The sequence below is a fragment of the Anser cygnoides genome, chromosome 3 (genome assembly GCF_040182565.1).
Source record: "Anser cygnoides isolate HZ-2024a breed goose chromosome 3, Taihu_goose_T2T_genome, whole genome shotgun sequence".
NCBI lineage: Eukaryota > Metazoa > Chordata > Aves > Anseriformes > Anatidae > Anser > Anser cygnoides.
In genome coordinates, this window is record NC_089875.1 from 28,283,162 (window position 1) to 28,301,893 (window position 18,732).

The 18,732-nt window shown below is 37.4% G+C and overlaps 1 protein-coding gene across 12 annotated transcripts in view; it reads right to left on the minus strand.

Moving 5' to 3' along the window:
• Positions 1 to 18,732, minus strand: part of THADA (THADA armadillo repeat containing) — a 170,965-nt gene that overhangs the window by 130,660 nt on the left and 21,573 nt on the right. For 10 of the 12 annotated variants that reach the window (XR_010830148.1, XM_066993773.1, XM_048057630.2 and 7 more), the window contains 6 exons: positions 17,447 to 17,582; positions 16,991 to 17,127; positions 16,456 to 16,614; positions 15,136 to 15,293; positions 9,845 to 9,954; positions 1,521 to 1,653 (listed from right to left, as the gene is read on the minus strand). Coding sequence is in view for 9 of the 12 variants with exons in the window: in XM_066993773.1 (XP_066849874.1) it covers positions 1,521 to 1,653; positions 9,845 to 9,954; positions 15,136 to 15,293; positions 16,456 to 16,614; positions 16,991 to 17,127; positions 17,447 to 17,582 (833 nt within the window). In the remaining 3 variants the exon portion in view is untranslated. Of the gene's footprint in view, positions 1 to 1,520; positions 1,654 to 2,793; positions 2,849 to 9,844; positions 9,955 to 15,135; positions 15,294 to 16,455; positions 16,615 to 16,990; positions 17,128 to 17,446; positions 17,583 to 17,926; positions 18,171 to 18,732 lie in introns of those variants that run through there. The other 2 variants (XR_010830149.1, XR_007160903.2) reach the window with 2 other exon arrangements.

An 18,732-nucleotide genomic window follows, 5' to 3' on the forward strand; every position in this document is an offset into this window, starting at 1 on the left:
CTTGATTTTATGCATTAATAAAATAACCTTATTACAGTACTGTTAGCATATGCATTACAATTTATATTTTTATTATCTAAATGCAACATGCTATTTAAGGCTTAATTCATTTTACTGGGTACTACAGACACGTTCAGAACTACCGGCAAAGAGTACCATCAACTTTCTTTACAGTAAAATTAGAGTTCGGAAATAAATGACTTCAGCCTAACCCCAATGTTAATTTCAAACCTTCTCATTAATTGCCTAGATTAACTTCATACTCTTCCAGAGCTGTCAGAACTGAGGAATGTGACCTATTTATCCTAACAGCTATGGCACAGTGGAAGCTTTGCTATATGGACTCAGCAATGTAGGCCAACTGCAGACTACACAAATGTTTTCTGCAGTGGGATACTGTTGGGTCCACCTAGTTCTTGCATTGAACAGCATTAGGTTTTACATGAAAAATTGATTCAAAGACGTTTTTCTTTCACATTCTAAGGATTAAAGCTGGCTACTGCCCACTGGATTCAACCTTTGTGGTGTGAATGGGGAAACCAGCAGACATGAAGTCACCAAATCTGTTTTGCAGACACTTTACAGATATAAAAGGGAAAATCTTTAACTGCTGAAGTTTAAAAGGAAAAACATCCCTAAAACCAATGCTCTGCTTCTGATCTCTGCTATGTAGCGTGCACACATCTAGCAAAGCCAGGAGTAGGCTGTGACTGACAGAAGAGAGGTCAGACAGAAGCAGGCTGCCTCAACTTTCTCAGGGCAAACTCGGAGTGGAAAACAAGCAAGACGGATTACTCTGGCAGTGAGAGCTTGCTCCCAGCAGTCCCTCACATTCTTGGAACGTGCCCGAGAATATGCGTTAGCGAGTGGAGAAAGTTACATATCACGTAGTCATCTTGGACTTCTGTCTTAGAAAACTGGCTGAAAATTAAAATCGTGAAGGTTAATTTAGAGGAAAGCAATCGTGTCCACTTTAACGAAACAAAGGAATGGAAAGAGGTAAATGTTGAGACTTCAAAGTCACACCAACCAGTAGTGACTGACATCACTTGATCCTGCTTCACTACAGCTGAGAGGGCTTCTCTAGTTTTTTGTAGTATTTTCTAGGCCACCATTTTACAACTCAATTTCCTCTTCATATTTTAGCACCCTCCCACTTCACATGCAAAAAGCACAGAGCTACATGGTAACAAAGCTTTACTTAATCTTTGAATTAATTTATTAATTTGCAGGGATTATTACAGTAGCCACATTGAGCCTGCAGCTCTCTCTTTAGAAATGCTCCTGAATCAACAACAAGCCAAAAACCTGTGCAGTCTTAAGAGTCCATAGGATTGCTAAACAACATCAAACATGGCTTAATTACATTTGGCTTCCTGGTGGCACAAAAACTACCAAAATCTGCAGATAAAAAAAAAGTAATTGCCCCAGAGGGGGGTGAAGTAGAAAATATATACATACTGACCAGAAAGAACATTAAAAAAATGTATCAATTCAGGCATAATAGCAGTATTTGGTACCTGAATGTAGAATGGAATTCCCGCACTACGTCTGGTTGCACATAACGTCGATGAAGGATCACAGGATTTGATTTCTTCTAACACACAGCTTAGCCACTGCTCTGGCATCTTGCGCAGACTCCTACTGTTGCATCTACGTGAAACAAACAAGAAACATGAAACAAATAAATAAGAAACTAGGACAGAGTCAGCGCAATTAGTGACCTTAAGAAACAGTTCCCTCTATATGTAAACATCTCCAAGCACATACGCAGAATTTTTAAGAAATAAGATAAACTTCAAAAGGAATTTTACATTTTTCCAATGTTAATACAAATTATTTTAACCCTTCTTTTTAAGTGACACTGGGAAAAGGTATTTCACTAGACAAAAAGCAGGACTCTGTCATTCAGCAGTGCAACTCTTCTCTTCAACCAAGACCTATTATCCTACTCTGGAGAAGAAAACAAAGACACATACAGAAAACAAAGACACATACACATCAGTTACTGTGTAGGAAAAGACACTTCAAAAACTCCTGTCCTTTCTGTCATATGATAGCTGATGTATGACCCTTACATTAACTAGTACATACAGCTGTATTAATAACCATACACAACAAAACCAAAGCCTCTCACAGTACAAATGGATTACGGAAATAGCCCTGCAAACCTCAGAGTAGTGAACGGAATAAAAAACAAGGCATAATATTCTATTTAAAATATTAAGTAAGTCAAACATTTCTTAAAGCACCTAAATTGCTCTCCTGTCATGAAATACTTCTCTGCAGTTACAAAACTGGACACTGCCTGAAAACAAAGGACTTTCAAGGACAAGGAAAACTCAAGTCTACTTCAATTCCTTCTTCTGCCCAGTTCAATGAAATGCAGCATATTCAGTGTGAAAGAGCAGCTCATTAATCTTCCACCAATGTTCCAAAAGGATCATTCATAGTTACAAAAATTTCTATTAACAGGACACATCACTCGGAACAGCTAAAAAAAAATTAATCACTGTGGGCAATACAACTGCAATTAACTGCATAGGGCCTGCCTAAAAACGTAAGCTGTAATTAAATTCATTATCAAGCAGTGAGACCTCACAGTATGGCCACAATCAAGTCTTCTGCCTAGGCGTCGGTAATAAAGAATGAAAAGTAAAGCTAAAATGCAGCAGGTAATGATGTGAAAACCAAAACTGAACATGAGGTCTAGATCTTCTACCTCCTTCCTTACACTCCTGTTATTACACTTCTTTGCTTCTCACAAAACAAGAATTTAGGAAAGCTAAAAACCTGATATGGGACCGTGAGTGAGTCTGTCATCCGTGGTGTGACCCTCCTTTTCTTCCTTTACAAAACAAACAAAAAATTAATAATGCTCAAAACAGAGGTCACAGGAAGCACCAGACAGGTCAGCAGAAACCACAGTAGATTTTTTGCTCTCCAGTAATTTCCTTAGGATTTCCATCATAGGTTTCTCACCCAGCTGACAGGCCTTCTCCCCATTTTCTAGGGGCACCACCCCTCTATTAAAACTGTTGCCAGGATGTGAACCATCAGTACAGAAAGCAAGAGAAACCTGGCTTTGCAATAGGTATGTCACCTAGTACAAGGGCATAAAAGGCCACTTCCTTCCCCAAGCCTGTGAAAGAAGCAATCAAATTAACACCTTCCTCTGGAAACTACAGGTCATTTTTTGTTCGTTTTCCTTTCCTCTGTTATTTTCTTGGTTACTTTAACCTTGTGTTCCTTTGCCAGCTTTGGATTCAGAAGCAGGATGCAACTCTAGGGCTGAGAACAAACCAATCTTCTAGGGAGCCTCTCCATAGGTCTCTCCAGCTAGGCTGTGCTTTACAGCTCTTCATCAAGCCAACACACCCCGCAAAACCTGCTGCTTCTGCTTATGCCTGCGGCTGGTCCTGCCTCCCGAGCTAGGCAGAAGTTGAATGTCTTTGTTTAGTCATGCCAAGATCAGTGCTAATCTCTGCAGCATGTTATCGCAGCATTAAAACAAACATTCCAGGACGCGTGCTCACATCTGCTGTGGTGCAGAAGAGCACAAAATAAAGCACAAAGGAAATATTTAAAAGTTGCTATGCAGCATACTGAATATTTTATACTTGAGTAAACCGAGGGGTTTTTCCCCCTTCCAGTAGTAGTATAAAGAAGAAAAATATACTGAAATCCACTAAACTTCAGACTCCCTCAGATCTGTATTGCTTTGATCTTGCCACAAGTAATTCTACTTGTTCAGTAACCCACCAAAGCCCAATTTCATGAAATATTTTTTTTTATTTTAATGTGGAAGTATTATTAAAGTTAAAAAATAAAAAATAAAAATTGGAGACTATTGACTTTGCAATGGAGGAGACTACTCCCTTCAATTTGGCAGCTACATCTCCTTATGGTCTGGCAAGAAGAGTATCGCCTCAAGAAGCAGGTGGCCCTACATTTTAAGAATAATGAAGCTTTACAATGTAAAAATCGTGATCAAAAGCTCAAATGTCACTTTCCAGAATAAAATAGTAACTTTTTATTTCTAGATCAAGCAAGTGATGTTGGTAATTAAAATATTACACAGTAACTTGATACGTAAATTACTTAAGATGCAGCATGCTAAGTATTTTTCCACAAATTTCTGTCTGTCTGTCTTCCGCTTATAAAAATTTCATACATGCCCAAAACAGTTTCTGTGGTCAGTTTCAATGACTCCAAAAAGCCTGGCAATTCAAAGTTAAAGCTAAACCCCTCTCCCTAGCTCATATGGCTGTATTTTCTCTTATCCAAAATTAATGGTCTGTTAAGAACAAAGGGTCAAGTTGGATCTGGCTTTCCTGGATGTTGGCGGTTTGTGGCATAAACTTCATATAAGCAAAAGCATTTTCTACACGGGTACATCCAGAATTCAGTGTTTCCAATCACTGTAATCTATTCCTCTCTGGGGAAAAGGGGGGCTTCTTTCACCATTCTTCTCTCTTAGTAGAGCTGTAGTATTATTCTTTTTCCATATATGTGAGGTGATTTCTATTCTTCATAAACCTAGTCTCCATACTGCCCTTCTCAGACAAACAAGGAGGCAAGAATCTAAGTGTCAGAAACAGGAGTGTTCAAGGTATAAGCCAGCCTAGAGAAAATCTGCTTTTAGGAACAGCTCCTCTCAAACTATGGAGTCCTTCCATTTGCACCCTCCTTTTCATAGCACCTGCTCCAAAGGAAGCAAGTTTCTAACTGATATAGCTGCACTGACAAAGCTGCTGTTTCAAGGTTTCTCTAGCACTAATGCTGAGCAGAGAGAACCTTGGGTGACCTCAAAAATCTCAGAAAGACACTATCATTACCCCAAGCTCACTCTTTCACCAAGCACAGAGGAAAAGAAATGGTGACAAATATGAACGGAGAGTTAAAAACTAACGTGCCTTCGAACTGAGCAGTGCCTTAATATTATATATTGCATTTCATTATATACTGTACTTCACAGCCCTACAGGCATCATAGGACAGAAGAACCATTTTTTCTCCCCTCAGTGGACAAAACTCCTTGGATTTCTGAACAGCTGCCCTTCATTTTAAACTATTTCTTTCACATCTTTGATTATGTTTTTACTAAAAAGTTCACGACAATACTACTTCATTTCACTAAAGCCCATGAAAGACTTAAATTTTTCAAGAAGTCTTCCTACCAGCCTAAGGGACCTGAGCAAAGGCAAAGAGTTGCATTACAGTCACTTCAGAGCAACAATAAAGTCAGAACCAGAGTGTACAGCAGAGGACTGGGGGTCTACTCCTAGGACGACGATACAAGTAGTACAGAAGAACAGCAAATGACTGGATTCAGATGAAAATTTTCCAGATACTGGATTAAACATTTGTAAAAGCAAATCAAGATTTTTCTTTTGCATTGTCTACTAAAAAACTATATGCCACACTCCCTACTTGTTGCATAAGACATAAAAATTGCATTCACTGAGTTCAATTTAAGCTCCATATCTTTAGAAATGATCAAAATACATTATTCCTGAATAAGCATGCTGTGCTGCATGATATAGTTCTTCCCATACCTTCCTCTGGTAACTTCAGTGAAGCAAAGCAGTACAGACAGTTATGTAACACCATAATTTTGAGATTTCCATGAATTCTTTATGTTCTGTTTGGTCTCTCAGAAAAGCTTCCACAAATAAAATAAGGTCAAAACAGACAAAACAACATTTACAACAAAGTGCTGAGGGCATTCACGTGGGTTCTGAGAGACCCAAGTTTAAAACAGATGTCAGGTGTCTTCCAGGATAGTTTGCCTACCTACCAGGTTACTGGACCAAACGAGCACCTGTAATTTCTCAGGGCCTATGACAGGAAAATACCCTCCGAGAGAAGATTGCTCCTTTCCTTGATATGAACGTTGCTGGTTTTGTAATTGTACAGTCTTCAGAAGGTAGACAGACAATATTAAGTAGGCTAAACAGAGGGAGCATCACACCAATAGAAGGAATGTGAACAGGGAAAAGGAGGAATGGGAACTGACATATTTTGAGCAGACTCAGCAATTTGTATCCAAATGAATGTCAGCACAGAGGTTAGATTTCATCACTTTCCTAAGAAATCTCTGTGCAGGAATGATTTTTCTTTGACCACTAACTCAGACAAGTCTGAATACCACTGCTCTGTCTGGAAACTCTACTCTTGGTTGTTTTTAACAACTGATATTTAGGGACTATAGAGTTAAAAATGGCAAGTTTTCCAGAAAATAGTTTTAAGCAAATGTTTGGCTATTGAAATGAAGCACCACGTTTATCTCCAGTTGTTCCTAGAAGCATGGGAAAGGGATCTACCAATCCTCATGCTAGATTTTTTCACTGGGTCTTAACAAAAGAAAAATTACAAAGTGTCAAGGATGCTTCTGTAGGTCTTCAGTTCAACTATACTCAGCAGGGCATCATATTTAAGCTGTGTGTGACTAGCAGCTGCCCCAGACACAGGTTTACTCCTCCGGTATTTGTGGATGCAACAGTAAATTAGTAGAGATTCCAGAACCTATGCTTCAAGACTGTCAGCTACGTAGAGATGTAGGCCAGCTCATATTTATCTGCAGAACGGAGCCTCACAGCTCCAACAGGATAAATGGAAAGACTCCAGGACACTCAACAGACCTACAGCACGACTGCATTTGCTGCACGACTCAGCTCACCCACTTCAGAGAAGAGGCTCTGACCCGAATCCATTGTGTCCCAAGAGTACCAAACCAAAGAATTACTGGCTATTCTGAATTCAGTCTTTTTTTCTTCTTTATTTTAAACACAAATACTTAAGACCACTATTTCCTGGCAAATACCTTATTTTATTAAAACAAATACATTTCCACAGAGCTACTCTCTCATTCTTACAAAATTGATTTTTCCAAAGGAATACTTGCTCCACTTGAAATATCATACCTTTTAAAATACTAAGCAGTATGCATCATCAAAAGAATGTTTTAGAAAACTGTTAATTCAGAAGAGGAAAATTACTTAAATCATAAGCTTTTACTGATGATACATGCACACTGTTTAATGTTTTAGTAACTCACAAAGAAGCAGAGTTATCTTGAGCTTGGCACTTCATTTTACAGCGTTATATAAAGCTGCCCTTAAGTGGACTGTGTTTCATTAAATGCAATAGCACAAAAGGGGAGAGGGAGCTAACATCATCTCTAGCTTGTCACTGTAAATCTACAATTTGTCAGTGAGAAAATACCAGGAACTTGACTGAAGTTTAGTTGCCTCAGCTTCTGCAGAAATTTAAAAAAAAATGAAAATCAAAGAAAAGCAATTTTTCTGCCATGTGCAGGGTCTGCTATAAGATCAGAGCACATTTCATAATGTTTTCCAGTATTTCCTGTTTAGTTTGCTTTTCCTACAGAGTCTGTTCTAGGTCCTGCACACTGACTGTGATCAGACTAGTGGGACTGTACCTGTTTGGCTCACTGCCTTCTTCCCCTCAAGACGACTGGTGGTAATAAAGGGGTGGGGTGGGGTTTTCAGTATTACTCTAATGGCCAGCCTCTCTTCAATCTGATGGGAGGAATAAATCCTCTGAAACAAAAGTAGACTTTAAAACTTAATCATGTAATTTTCACATCAATACATGCTTGTGTTCACATCCAACATACCTAGGGATAACATCCTGCAATATTCAGCAACTATTTCTATGCATTCCATACTGTTAAGAGCTTACTTTACTTGGAATGCTGTATTCATTTAATAAGCATTCAAGGAAATGCTACCTGACATGAAAATACCAGCTCATGGCACAATAGATTTCAATTCGTCACTATGTATGTACAGAGAAGGCCAGTGTCTTACTTGATAATGTTTTGTTACCCGAACTTCTCTCCCTCTCTCTGCCTCAGGAAAAAAACAAGTTTCACATGAAACCAAATTTAGCTAACAATAAAGTCTTCAATTATGTCAGAAGTCTACATGAGAAACACTGAAAAGAAGGAATGTTTTTTGCTGCTGGGATGAGCGTTGTTTTTTTTTCCCCCCCCTCTCAAATCAACATCAGATTCAGACTGAACGAAATAGTGCGTAGCGTACTGTTTTATCTAGAAACAGCAGTCAGAAATACACACCAGACAGCAAACAATGCTTTGTAATCAACCTGGAAAGTTGTAAGTATAAAATGTCTGTTCTGTATTCCACTCAAATTAGATTCACTAATTGATGTGAAAATACAACCATTTCTCTAGAAAGGTGCCTAGATAAATGGAAGTACCTCAACTGTTGTCCATGTTTCCAGTAACTACCTCGGAATGTTTTGCCTCGCTCTCTGCAGGAGCTGCTCTCTCAATACTCACAGTACTGAACATAGGAAATCTCTAGACCAGCAGCAAAGTTAACTGGAAGTCAGCCACAAAGGTTGCCACTGGACAATCATCTGATGCATCACCTTAAAGCTTCCTCAAACACGTCTTCATAGTATAGAAAAAAACATCTACACAAACATAACATATACTGATATAAGAAGATAAGCAAAAACAGTATTATATCTCAGTAATTTTTTCCTTCTGAAGTAAATAATCAAATGTTAACCAAGATTGTGTGGGCTCTCAACAAACTAACTACACAGACCAATTTAAAACGAGAGATTGCTCCTCAGAGATCGCTAGCACATAAAAGGAAGTAACATACCTTCTACAGATAACCCACGGTTCTGTCAGTGATGTACCTCATTGGTATAACAAAATGAAGGCCATAATGTGTAAAACACTTCTTCCTGCAGCAGTGCTACTAGCTAAGCAGTTACCCCACTGGCATGCCCCTACTAGAGCCCATACCCTAATTTCTATTTGGGAAACTGTCTCAGGTGCACAGTGAAGCTGGGCAGGCAGCTGTTCTGTTGGTGTTAAAACCACCAAAACTGTTTCCATTACCAGATTTATTTTTAACTTGAAAAACAAGCAAACAAACAATGAAAACACACCTACCACCTTCTCTTTCTTCCCCACCTTCAAAGAAAGAAAAAAAAAGAAACGGAGCAGTGGCTCTAACCAGCCTACTTCAGGCAAAAGGGGAACACTGGCATTGATGTGAAAACACATGTACTCCACATTGAGAATTTGACTGGTCTTTCCAAAAACTACATTAAAAAATAAACAAACCCACAAAGTCATTAGAGAATTTGATTCATCTTATTAAAAAAATTATATTATATGTTGCAAAGAAACATTACCAATACTTGTATTTATTCTGGAAAATAGGTAACTAAGCACGTAGTGGAAATTCACATCCACCCTTGCCTAGATCTCAGGACAGTTCTGTTTGTTTTGTTCTTCTAGGAAAGCATAAAATTACAAGAGGGAGGTAAAAAAATGGAAAGATTGCATATCGTATCTTATGATGCACTGTCGGGTAGTCTTCCAAATGTCAATATACACAACTCATCCAATGACAAGTAATAAAAGTTTCCAGGAAAACTTCCTGGCTGAAGACAAAACGTCTGGCATTCATTTTCAGGAAGAGCAGAGGAAGGAGGAGCCTGGGGGGCAGAACTCTACACTCCTACTTTCCCCAAGAGCTTTTGAGAGTTGTTCTGTAAATTAACACTCCAGAAATGGAGAAAAATGCTACAGGCATAAAATGTCTGTATGTTCTTTCAATGCCTAAGCACCATCTCTGGCCATAAGTAGCACTGTCCAAAGACACAGACATCATGTAACTAATGTCAATTGTGCCTACACCAAACTCAAACAAAATTGACATGAAATCAAGGACCTGTTTGCACAGCCAATTTCAAGACTGATGACACAGTTTGGTAAAGTATATCGAAAGCACAATGATAAGTTAATACATAATAAATTGCCCATCTTTTACCTGGAAAGCATTTCCGTAAGTTGCACAAAGCCAGCGTATGCCAATTCAAATGCACCCCTGTGCCTTGACTGCAGTAGGTGATGTTTAAAGTAGTCCCCAATATTTTTAACCTTAAAAAAAAAAAAAGATATTTAGAATTAGAAATAGACAAATTATTTACACATGCAAGATACTTCTACAACTAAGACCAGAAATTCTTCCCGATTGAAAAGGCCAATGGCAAAAGCAAAAAGCAATTAAAAGACCTCTTGTAAAAAACACTTAGAAGATTACAAAGATTACATTCAGTTCTTCAGGTTAAAGGCAAGTGTCATGTCCTCAGAAGACCAAAAAAATTAAGGGACATAAAATCAGCTGTGTTCATGAGGAGCACATTCAGATTTTAAAAAAAGAATGGGACAACCCTGATTTTCAAAGGAAGCATTTTGAATCCTTGTTTGCCTTCACTCTTAACCTAAAATCCCGAAGAAAATCTGCACTACATTCTAACAGCAGAAACAAGTATCTATGAAAAATCATCAAAAAAGAAATTCAAACTTCAAAACAATTGTGCCAAACAAAAACAAATCTACCTTCATAAGCTATTCATAAGGTTCCAGGATTCTCCATAATTGCCTTTGACTACTAGAAACAGTTTTAAAATAAAAAAGACATTGTATGTATGGAGTAATGAGAGCTATTTTTTTCAGATTTTTAAATGTAAATGTTGTAACTGAACTTTCCACTCTATCAAGACACCAAGTTTTTAAAGCTGGTTGGAAGTTTACAATGCCACATAATCTCATTCTACAAAAAAAAAAAAAAAAAGATTCTAATTCTCATCAACTTCCAAGTTCTAAATCAAACTTCCAATTTCATTTGTTTAAAAATACGTAACTTATTTCATTACTTTATGCAAAATTTTCTTCAGGAATATTTCCTGTAAGTTCTTCAGCAAGAAGTTCTTCAAAACTTGTATATAAAAATCAAGTATAAAAGCATTTCAAGTTTCTTCTAAAATTCTTCTTATTCTCCTAGTTATACTTCAATAGTCTGACAAGTAATTAAGGCATCAGAGGAGTTAACGTCATACCTAGCTGTATATGGTTTTCGGCCCTACTGTTAGTTCATATTATCCAAACAATGAGAGTGCAATAGTGAGAAAAAAATGGGAGAAAAGAAAATATACTACTTCCTGCAGCTAAAGCTGACCTAATATAAACCAAACAGTAATTGGAAATATTTGAGCTCAAACGGTTATTTATCTGAGCAGACTTTAAGCTATTTAATGTATCTGCAGGGTTTCAGCTTTCTAGCCCAAAAGCAGGAGTGCCTTTTTTCAGAAGCAACTGACCCACAGACAGACCAACTCTCCAGCTGTATAAACAAAACCTAACCAAGAAAGCCATACACATGCAAATCAAATCACTGCCCTGCTCCACCACCACCCTTTCTTTTTTTAGAAGAGTATGGGATTTTTTTGTCACATAACTTTCAACTTTGCTATTTATATTTCTGAGCTTTTTGCAACAGCTACAATGACTAGAAGTTTACATCAAATTGAACTCTGATGTATTCACTTTCATTCATATGCTAGATTCTGAAGAAAAAACTGCCCTAACTCAGTTTCCACAAATGACATACGAACTTGCCTCAGGATCAGTGCTAAGTACGTGTTCTTATCTAACAACATCCATAAGCATGGCATTTCTACTCCTCCAGGACTGAACACATAGCTGGAGCAGCATCCAGATTCCCTGCATCATAAAACCCGTTCTCCAAATGCCAGGATAGAGAACAAATCAAGGAATTCATGTTCTCCACATCATTGTGAAAATACAGCAACTGTAAGAAAGAGTGACCGTAGCAACGAACACTCCAAGATAAAATACTCAAATATGGAGTGGGGAGCAAATACCTTAAATATATTTGATCACCTTGGCCAAGTATTGAGAGTATGACAGGCTAGTCTTAGAAAGATAAGAAATGAAATTTACAGGGCCGTGCTTGCTGTTGAAACTAAAAGTCTCCGTATTCAAGATGTATTTGGTACAACATATTCTCAAAGTGCTGTGGGAAATGGTTGGTACATTCATGCCTCTGTATCTTATTTCCTGGTGAATAGATACCACTAAGTGGTACTCCATCCTAGGGAATATTTTTCCAAAATATTAGAAGAGGATGGCTTTAAACCCACAATGGAGTGTGAAAGCATCTCACAGAAACAACCGGTAGCTGGTGAACTACTGCCAACCATACTCAACTAACTCTACATGAGACAGATTACATTAACAACTGGAGAGAAGCTGGCTTTCGGTGTGGGTTTTTTGTTTTGGTTCATTGTTGGTTTGGTGATTTTTGTTGTTGTTGTTGCTTTAAACAAAGAAAAACAACAAACAACCAAACTTGTTCCTTTTAGAACAAACTCTGAAGCAAGAATGGGAGCCACACTTGCACTGGCTGCACACATACTTAACAAGTGCAGAGCTCTACCGATACTGAAAGTCTTCTGCATGTGTCAGGGCTCCAGCACAAGGCTCACATCAGCCACCTCTGACAGTCGGGGCTAACACAAGGAGAACCCCTGACACTGGGACAGTACCAAGCCTTTACTTCTGTCATCTGTTTCCTTTCACTTCGGTACACAGTTCTGGAAAGCTTATCTCCCAAAATTATCTTCAAACTTTACTTGGAAATAAATAGGAGTTTGAGGAAGAGTTCAAAGTTCCTCCAGGCTTAGAGCACTGTTTCATGATTTGCAGGTCATGGGACAACATCAACGGAGTCTTTGTTGGGTATAATTTGGTTGATTACTTGGTTGCTACTTGGACTTGTCTTCTGTGGAAGACTGTTCGTATCAATTATCCTCACAGGCAGAGCTTTGAGTTTGACATCACCCATTTCTGGGTGAGATGAAGAATAGAAGACAGAGCACGTATTTGAATGAAGAGATTCCCCCAGATATACTACGTATGTCCTGTGTCTGTTTGTAAAGGCAAAGCAGTCATCGCAACAGGAGCTAGGCTTTGACAACTGCCACGTTATATGCAGAATTTCTAGGCTCCTTTGTACACGCATCTCCACAGTGAGCAGCTGAAAATGTTGTGCCAAGTCTGTGCACAGTGTGGCACTGAAATGCCACGCAAACCCAACCGGTTCCCCTAAAGACAAGGAAGGTGCAGATTTGATATTGTCCCACCTCCTAGTAGCAAAGTATCAAACAAGTGCTGCCTCCTACAACATGGGTACACGTGACAAGAGACAACATTTAACTGCTAGAAAGAGGACTGCAGAATTAGAGCCGCAATCAGTTGGCTAACACCAGTACTACAAAGAAGCAAGGTTGTGTTGTGCCATTTCTTAACGTGGAGCGGCAATGAAAAAACATTCTTTTCATTTGCTTGCTCAATTAGAAAGGGAAAGAGTATGTGCAAATTCAACATGTAATGTGATCTTCTGTGTGAATAAATTGTGACAGTAACAGCGAATCCCATAAGGTACAATTTAAGACAGTTACTGACCTAAACAAGAAGAAAGGTGCAAGACTAGGAAGGGAGGTTATGCAGCAGATTTTTCTCAACACTTATTTAGCCCTGACTAAATGCAGGGGCTTTTGCTCCAGCTGATTGGAGCAATAGGATCCAAGACTTGTCTTGAGTTTCACCACTTGGTGTTTTTAAATCTCTAGACACTTACAGAACAAAGAAAAAGATGGGCAACTGTAAAGGAAAGCTGAATGTGGATTAGATATCAAAATCCAACTCTTTTATCTCTCAGCACTGAAAAAGTAAGCATTTCATGGAAGTCTCAAGCCACAGCAGTTCTGGTACAGGCATTTCCACTCATTTATGATGAAATCCTGTTTTTTTGTCCAATAATGTAACGCCACTTACAAAAAGTACAGTGAAAATGGCCGTATCTTTTCCTCTAATACTTGTTTTACATACAGCCAAACGGTTATTTCCTTACTAGCCTGAGGAAAATCAACATTTCAAACTGATTTCTTATGAAGTAACATTCTTCAAATTAGAGCATAAATGGTGTTTTTACAGGAAGATATCAGAGGCACAAAGAATCCAATGAGGTAGCTATATGAAAAGAGGATATGTTGTTTAATACCACAGCATTTCTGAAAAGGCAACTGCTAATGTCTGTTTTCTACATAAAGATGAAGATGCTACAAGTTAGAGCTGACTCATGCTAAAATACCGATTCCTGTTTGACTTGGAGCAGATTAAGGAACACAGTGGTGCAAACACATATCTGCTCTCATCTACCCTCCAGATCCCTGCAACAATACAAGCACAGCTGTTAACCAGACAAAAACACAGAGGCTAGAGACAATGCAAGGATAAAGATACTAATGTTATTTCCATAGCACTACAACATGAGATAACATAAAAAAATAAGACCTGCTGTACACTATACTATTATTTATTTTATGATAGAAAGTAGTAACACTTAAGGAAAAACTATTTACTTTGTCTTGGAAAGAAAAGAAGTTAAAATGTAGTATGTCTTGCATATTTCAATCTTCAATGTAGACTGACTGCTTTTGTCAAAACCATATGGAAATGAAAAGATCATCAATTAAAAACAGAAATTTAATAAACACAAAATATTTCCCAAATAAATGCCTGTGGTAATCTAATTTCTTATAAACACTGCACTCAACATTCTGCAAGAGACCCAGATGGCATATTAACATTTCTGATCTCTGAAATCAAAAACATTGGAGGAAAAAGAGAGTCACATTACACACAAATTATCCATAATTCAATCTCCTATGTAAGACAAGACTAGGACTAGTCAGCATATTTCTCGTTCAGAATTATTGATTATAAAGTTCAATTAATGAAGAGCTGTAAACAAATTACCAACATCTACAGTTCAAAATGAAACAGAAGACTGTTTAAAAATCAAGTCAAGTAAAAATCAAGATTTTTAACAACTCCATAAAAGCATAAAATATATGTATAATTCGTATCTGTATTTATATAAAAATAAAATTAATTTTCCTGAACATAATATACAACCTGTAAATAACCCAAAACAATCAGAATGTTTCTTGAGTTTGTTAGCTATATACAATAACTTCTTCACTTATTTGTTACTACGGTAAGTATGATGATACCTTCTGAATACCATTTTATCCCCAAAAAAACAAGCCATTAACTATGTACATGACAATAAAAATGCTTTTTTTCCCATGTTGAAGGTAGGTTTATTTAAACAAATAGTTTTTATGAAAACTCTTTTTTCCCAACCAAGAATATGAAGATTTTTTTATTTAATGAAAAGTACTTCCCTACCTGGTCTACAGTAATCAACCCATCTGAAGGTTCAGATGCAGCCTGTGTAGGCAAAAGCTTACAGAGTGTCCCTAATAGCAGAGAGACTTCCTTCATGCTTCTCCAGCAACATACAAGAACCATCTGAGCTGTGACGTCACACATTTGCCTTTCTTTACCTTAAAAATAAAAATCAACACATGCAATAGTGTAACTTAAGGTTCTCAGGACAACATACAGTTGACTATGAAACAATTCTAAACTTGGTAGCCCAAAAGATCAGTCAGTTCTGTCAACCCTAATGACTTCCCTTCTTGGAACTATGACTGTACTTAATTCTGCTCGGAAAGCACAGCAGTATACACCTTTACTGCCGTTTTAAAGATTACAGGTCTTTTGGTCAACGTCAACATTCAGCTGCACATTGAACTACACAAACACCAACAGCTTTGTAGCCAGGCTCCAAGAAACTTCTGCACCAATCATGAATCCATCATTCACTATATGTTATTTGTGTTTGGGTTTTTGTTTTTTAAAAAAACTCTGATGTCCCCGTACTCATAGACCACCCAAATGCATTTTTCATTAATGCAACACCACCATCTAGTGGCCATTATGTGATTTTAACATATTTACAGACACTCACGAAACAAAACATATGGCCCAACCAAAACTATTTTGTACACAGGAAAAATATGTGAGGAAAGAAAGATCAAATATTTGTTCTTAAAACTTAAAAAGCTCATATAAATTATTATATTTTAAATGAACAGATATTCCCTAAGTTTATGCAGGCATACAAGGAATATACTACAGTCTGAAATTCAACAGCAGAAACAGAGGAATTGTATAGCTGCTATTTATTACTATTTATTACTATTTGTCTGCTTTATTGAACATTTTACCACTTTCAAACAGAAGCTTCTGCTTATATGATCCCACGCAACAAGTTTTATTGCATGAATATATTCCCCACTAGTCTTGTGTACACTGGAGACCAAAATCACACTAACACCTTTCAACAAGAAATGTGTTAAAGCATTGCTTGATAGAAAAGGTGTTGAAGATTACCTGGCCAGTGCAGTTCAGGCAATAGAGTCTAGGCCAGTATCAAAACAACTCATTTTCACTTGTACTCTAAGAGAGATTAACCACAATCTTCCAGAAACATAGCTGAATTAGTCTTTAAAACCATGCCTATGAATAACTACCTTCTGACAGATTTATTGAAGAAGTGAAACATTATACGGAGCAAATAACTTCCAACTTTGATCACCCACATAAAATGCCTGCTCTGTAAGGAATATCTTGATTTAATTACTAATACAGTGTTTGATTTACCTCTCATTTCTGTGCAAATATTTTCCATTGGCTTGCGGACAGCCAGCTTTTCGGACTCTATTTTGCAGTGTTCCTTCAAAATTTTTGCTTGCATAAAATAATCGTTTGTGTCCTGTGGCTGTATCTCATGCAGAATCATCTGCAGCCGATCTGCCATTTCTATACATTAAACAAGAAGAATATTTAAGCTACTTTTTACACTTCCAGTTCTTTATACAAACGTAATTCATTTTAGGTATCTAAGTAAAAAAGAAAGCTTTTAGCAGTTAAAAAAATAAAAAATAGATGTAAAACTATGGTGACCACAAGGATTAAGAAAGAAAGAAAACTAGGCTGCACAGTCACCTGTTTTGAAACAGATGCAACCATGCAATCTGCAAATACTTATTCCTTTTAGTGCCGAAGTCAAGACAACCTCTATTAGAAGTTAAATAAGAAACTGAAAAGGACTGGTGCTAGGTGTAGTTCTGAACTGCTGTAAAGAATAGAGAACTTCATGAGCTTCAGATTTTACAGCTTCTTTTTGTTTGTTTACCTGAATCGTTATCCATTGGAATAAGACCCTCTGGTGATGAGCTCTGCACTACTGGTGATACTACAGCAGAGAGTTCATATGACATCAGAATGAGCCTAGCCACCATTTGCTTCCATTCAGTCATCAACATCAAGTTACTTTTATAAAGAAAAACAGAAAACATGGATTAAAGTAATTTTACATTTAAAAGAAAAAAAAATGAAACATTTGCAACTAACTGTATTTAAGAAAACTATTAATAAGGTACAGTTTGACAAGTCCTGAGTTTAATACTTACAAAGGAAGCATCCAACAGCTAGCTAAACAGTGGGAAAACCAGTTAAGAGTGCTATAAGCCACCGGTACTGGACTTCCTCACAAATAACCTCTTACGCTTTTATGTTCCAGCGAGCAGCTCTCCACTGTGTGCTTAATTATGGAGTTACAACTTACTATTTTGTAGTATGCTTTACTTACTTAAAAGGTAATTGCTGCAAAGCTCCTGTTATACAATGCACTCTCCCATACATTGGGAACGATGCTGCTGCTTGAAGCAGAGACTTTTTAGCTTGAAATATTTCTTCTTCAACATTCACTAATAAAAGCTTGATAACTAAAATTAAAAAAAAAAAAGTACAGTTTTAAATTATACGCACAAATACATAGTATACTTTCCAAGAAACAAACCTGCTTTGAAGAAATAGGAATAAAACTTGTATAAACAAGAGTTAATGGAAAATGCACATAAAATACTTTGTTTACACTCTTCACTCTTCTGTCCATTTAAATACCACATTATTGCTGGAGTTTAGGTAACTGAAACCCAACAACATTTGTTACTTTCAATCTAGTCTGTCTGAACCAAACAACAGCAGTGAAAAGCACAGCCTGGATGCTGAACTCAAGAGACAATCCCACAGCTCACGGTGAAGTCAAGAGAGGTGACGTGCCACATACCGGAAGTCAGACTTTGCCCTTAGAGGCAGCTTAATACAACAAACAGTTCAACAGATTATTAAATATCAGAAGCTTCCAGTTAAATATTTGCATCATTAATTAGCCGCTGAAGAAGTTGCCCAATTTTGAAGGGTGTATGTGCCAGCTTTATTTACATTTATACTATGCAGCACCTTGATGTCAGAATCAGAATGAACTGCAGATCCAAATAATGAAGTGCAGATCGCTAACAACAGGACACACTCTGTAAGACATGAGATCACACGTACATTTCCTTCATTTATGGTAATCATAAACATTTCTCAAAAAACATGATTTCACTGCATATGAAGAAAATACTAATAAGCCATTAGAAAGCCTATTAGTAAAGAAACCAATAAGGGCACAAAAAAGCATACAACCCTGAGTTTACTAAAGATTACATTATTACGAATTATGAACTTACAGATTTTAGTTTTATCGCAAATTACAAAATCTGGAGGAAGTCTGTTTAATGAATTTATCAGATCTTCTGGATCAAAAGCTACTCAGCTTTCATCCAGAGACACCAAGAATATTCCACATGTGAACAAAGCCTAATCACTGCACAATGTACACACAGGACTGCAAACTCAGAGCTCCAAGTGCCAGCACTGCACATACCAAGTTCTTAAGCATGATACAGACAAACCATGTCTTCCTTCATTCTGTGTGAGTGAGCTCTTAGAGTAAACGGGGTCCTGTCCAGAACTCGATGTACACATCTTCAACAAACTAGCTACTGGGGCCTCAATGTCACTTTCCCTTCGACCAGAACAGTGAAATCC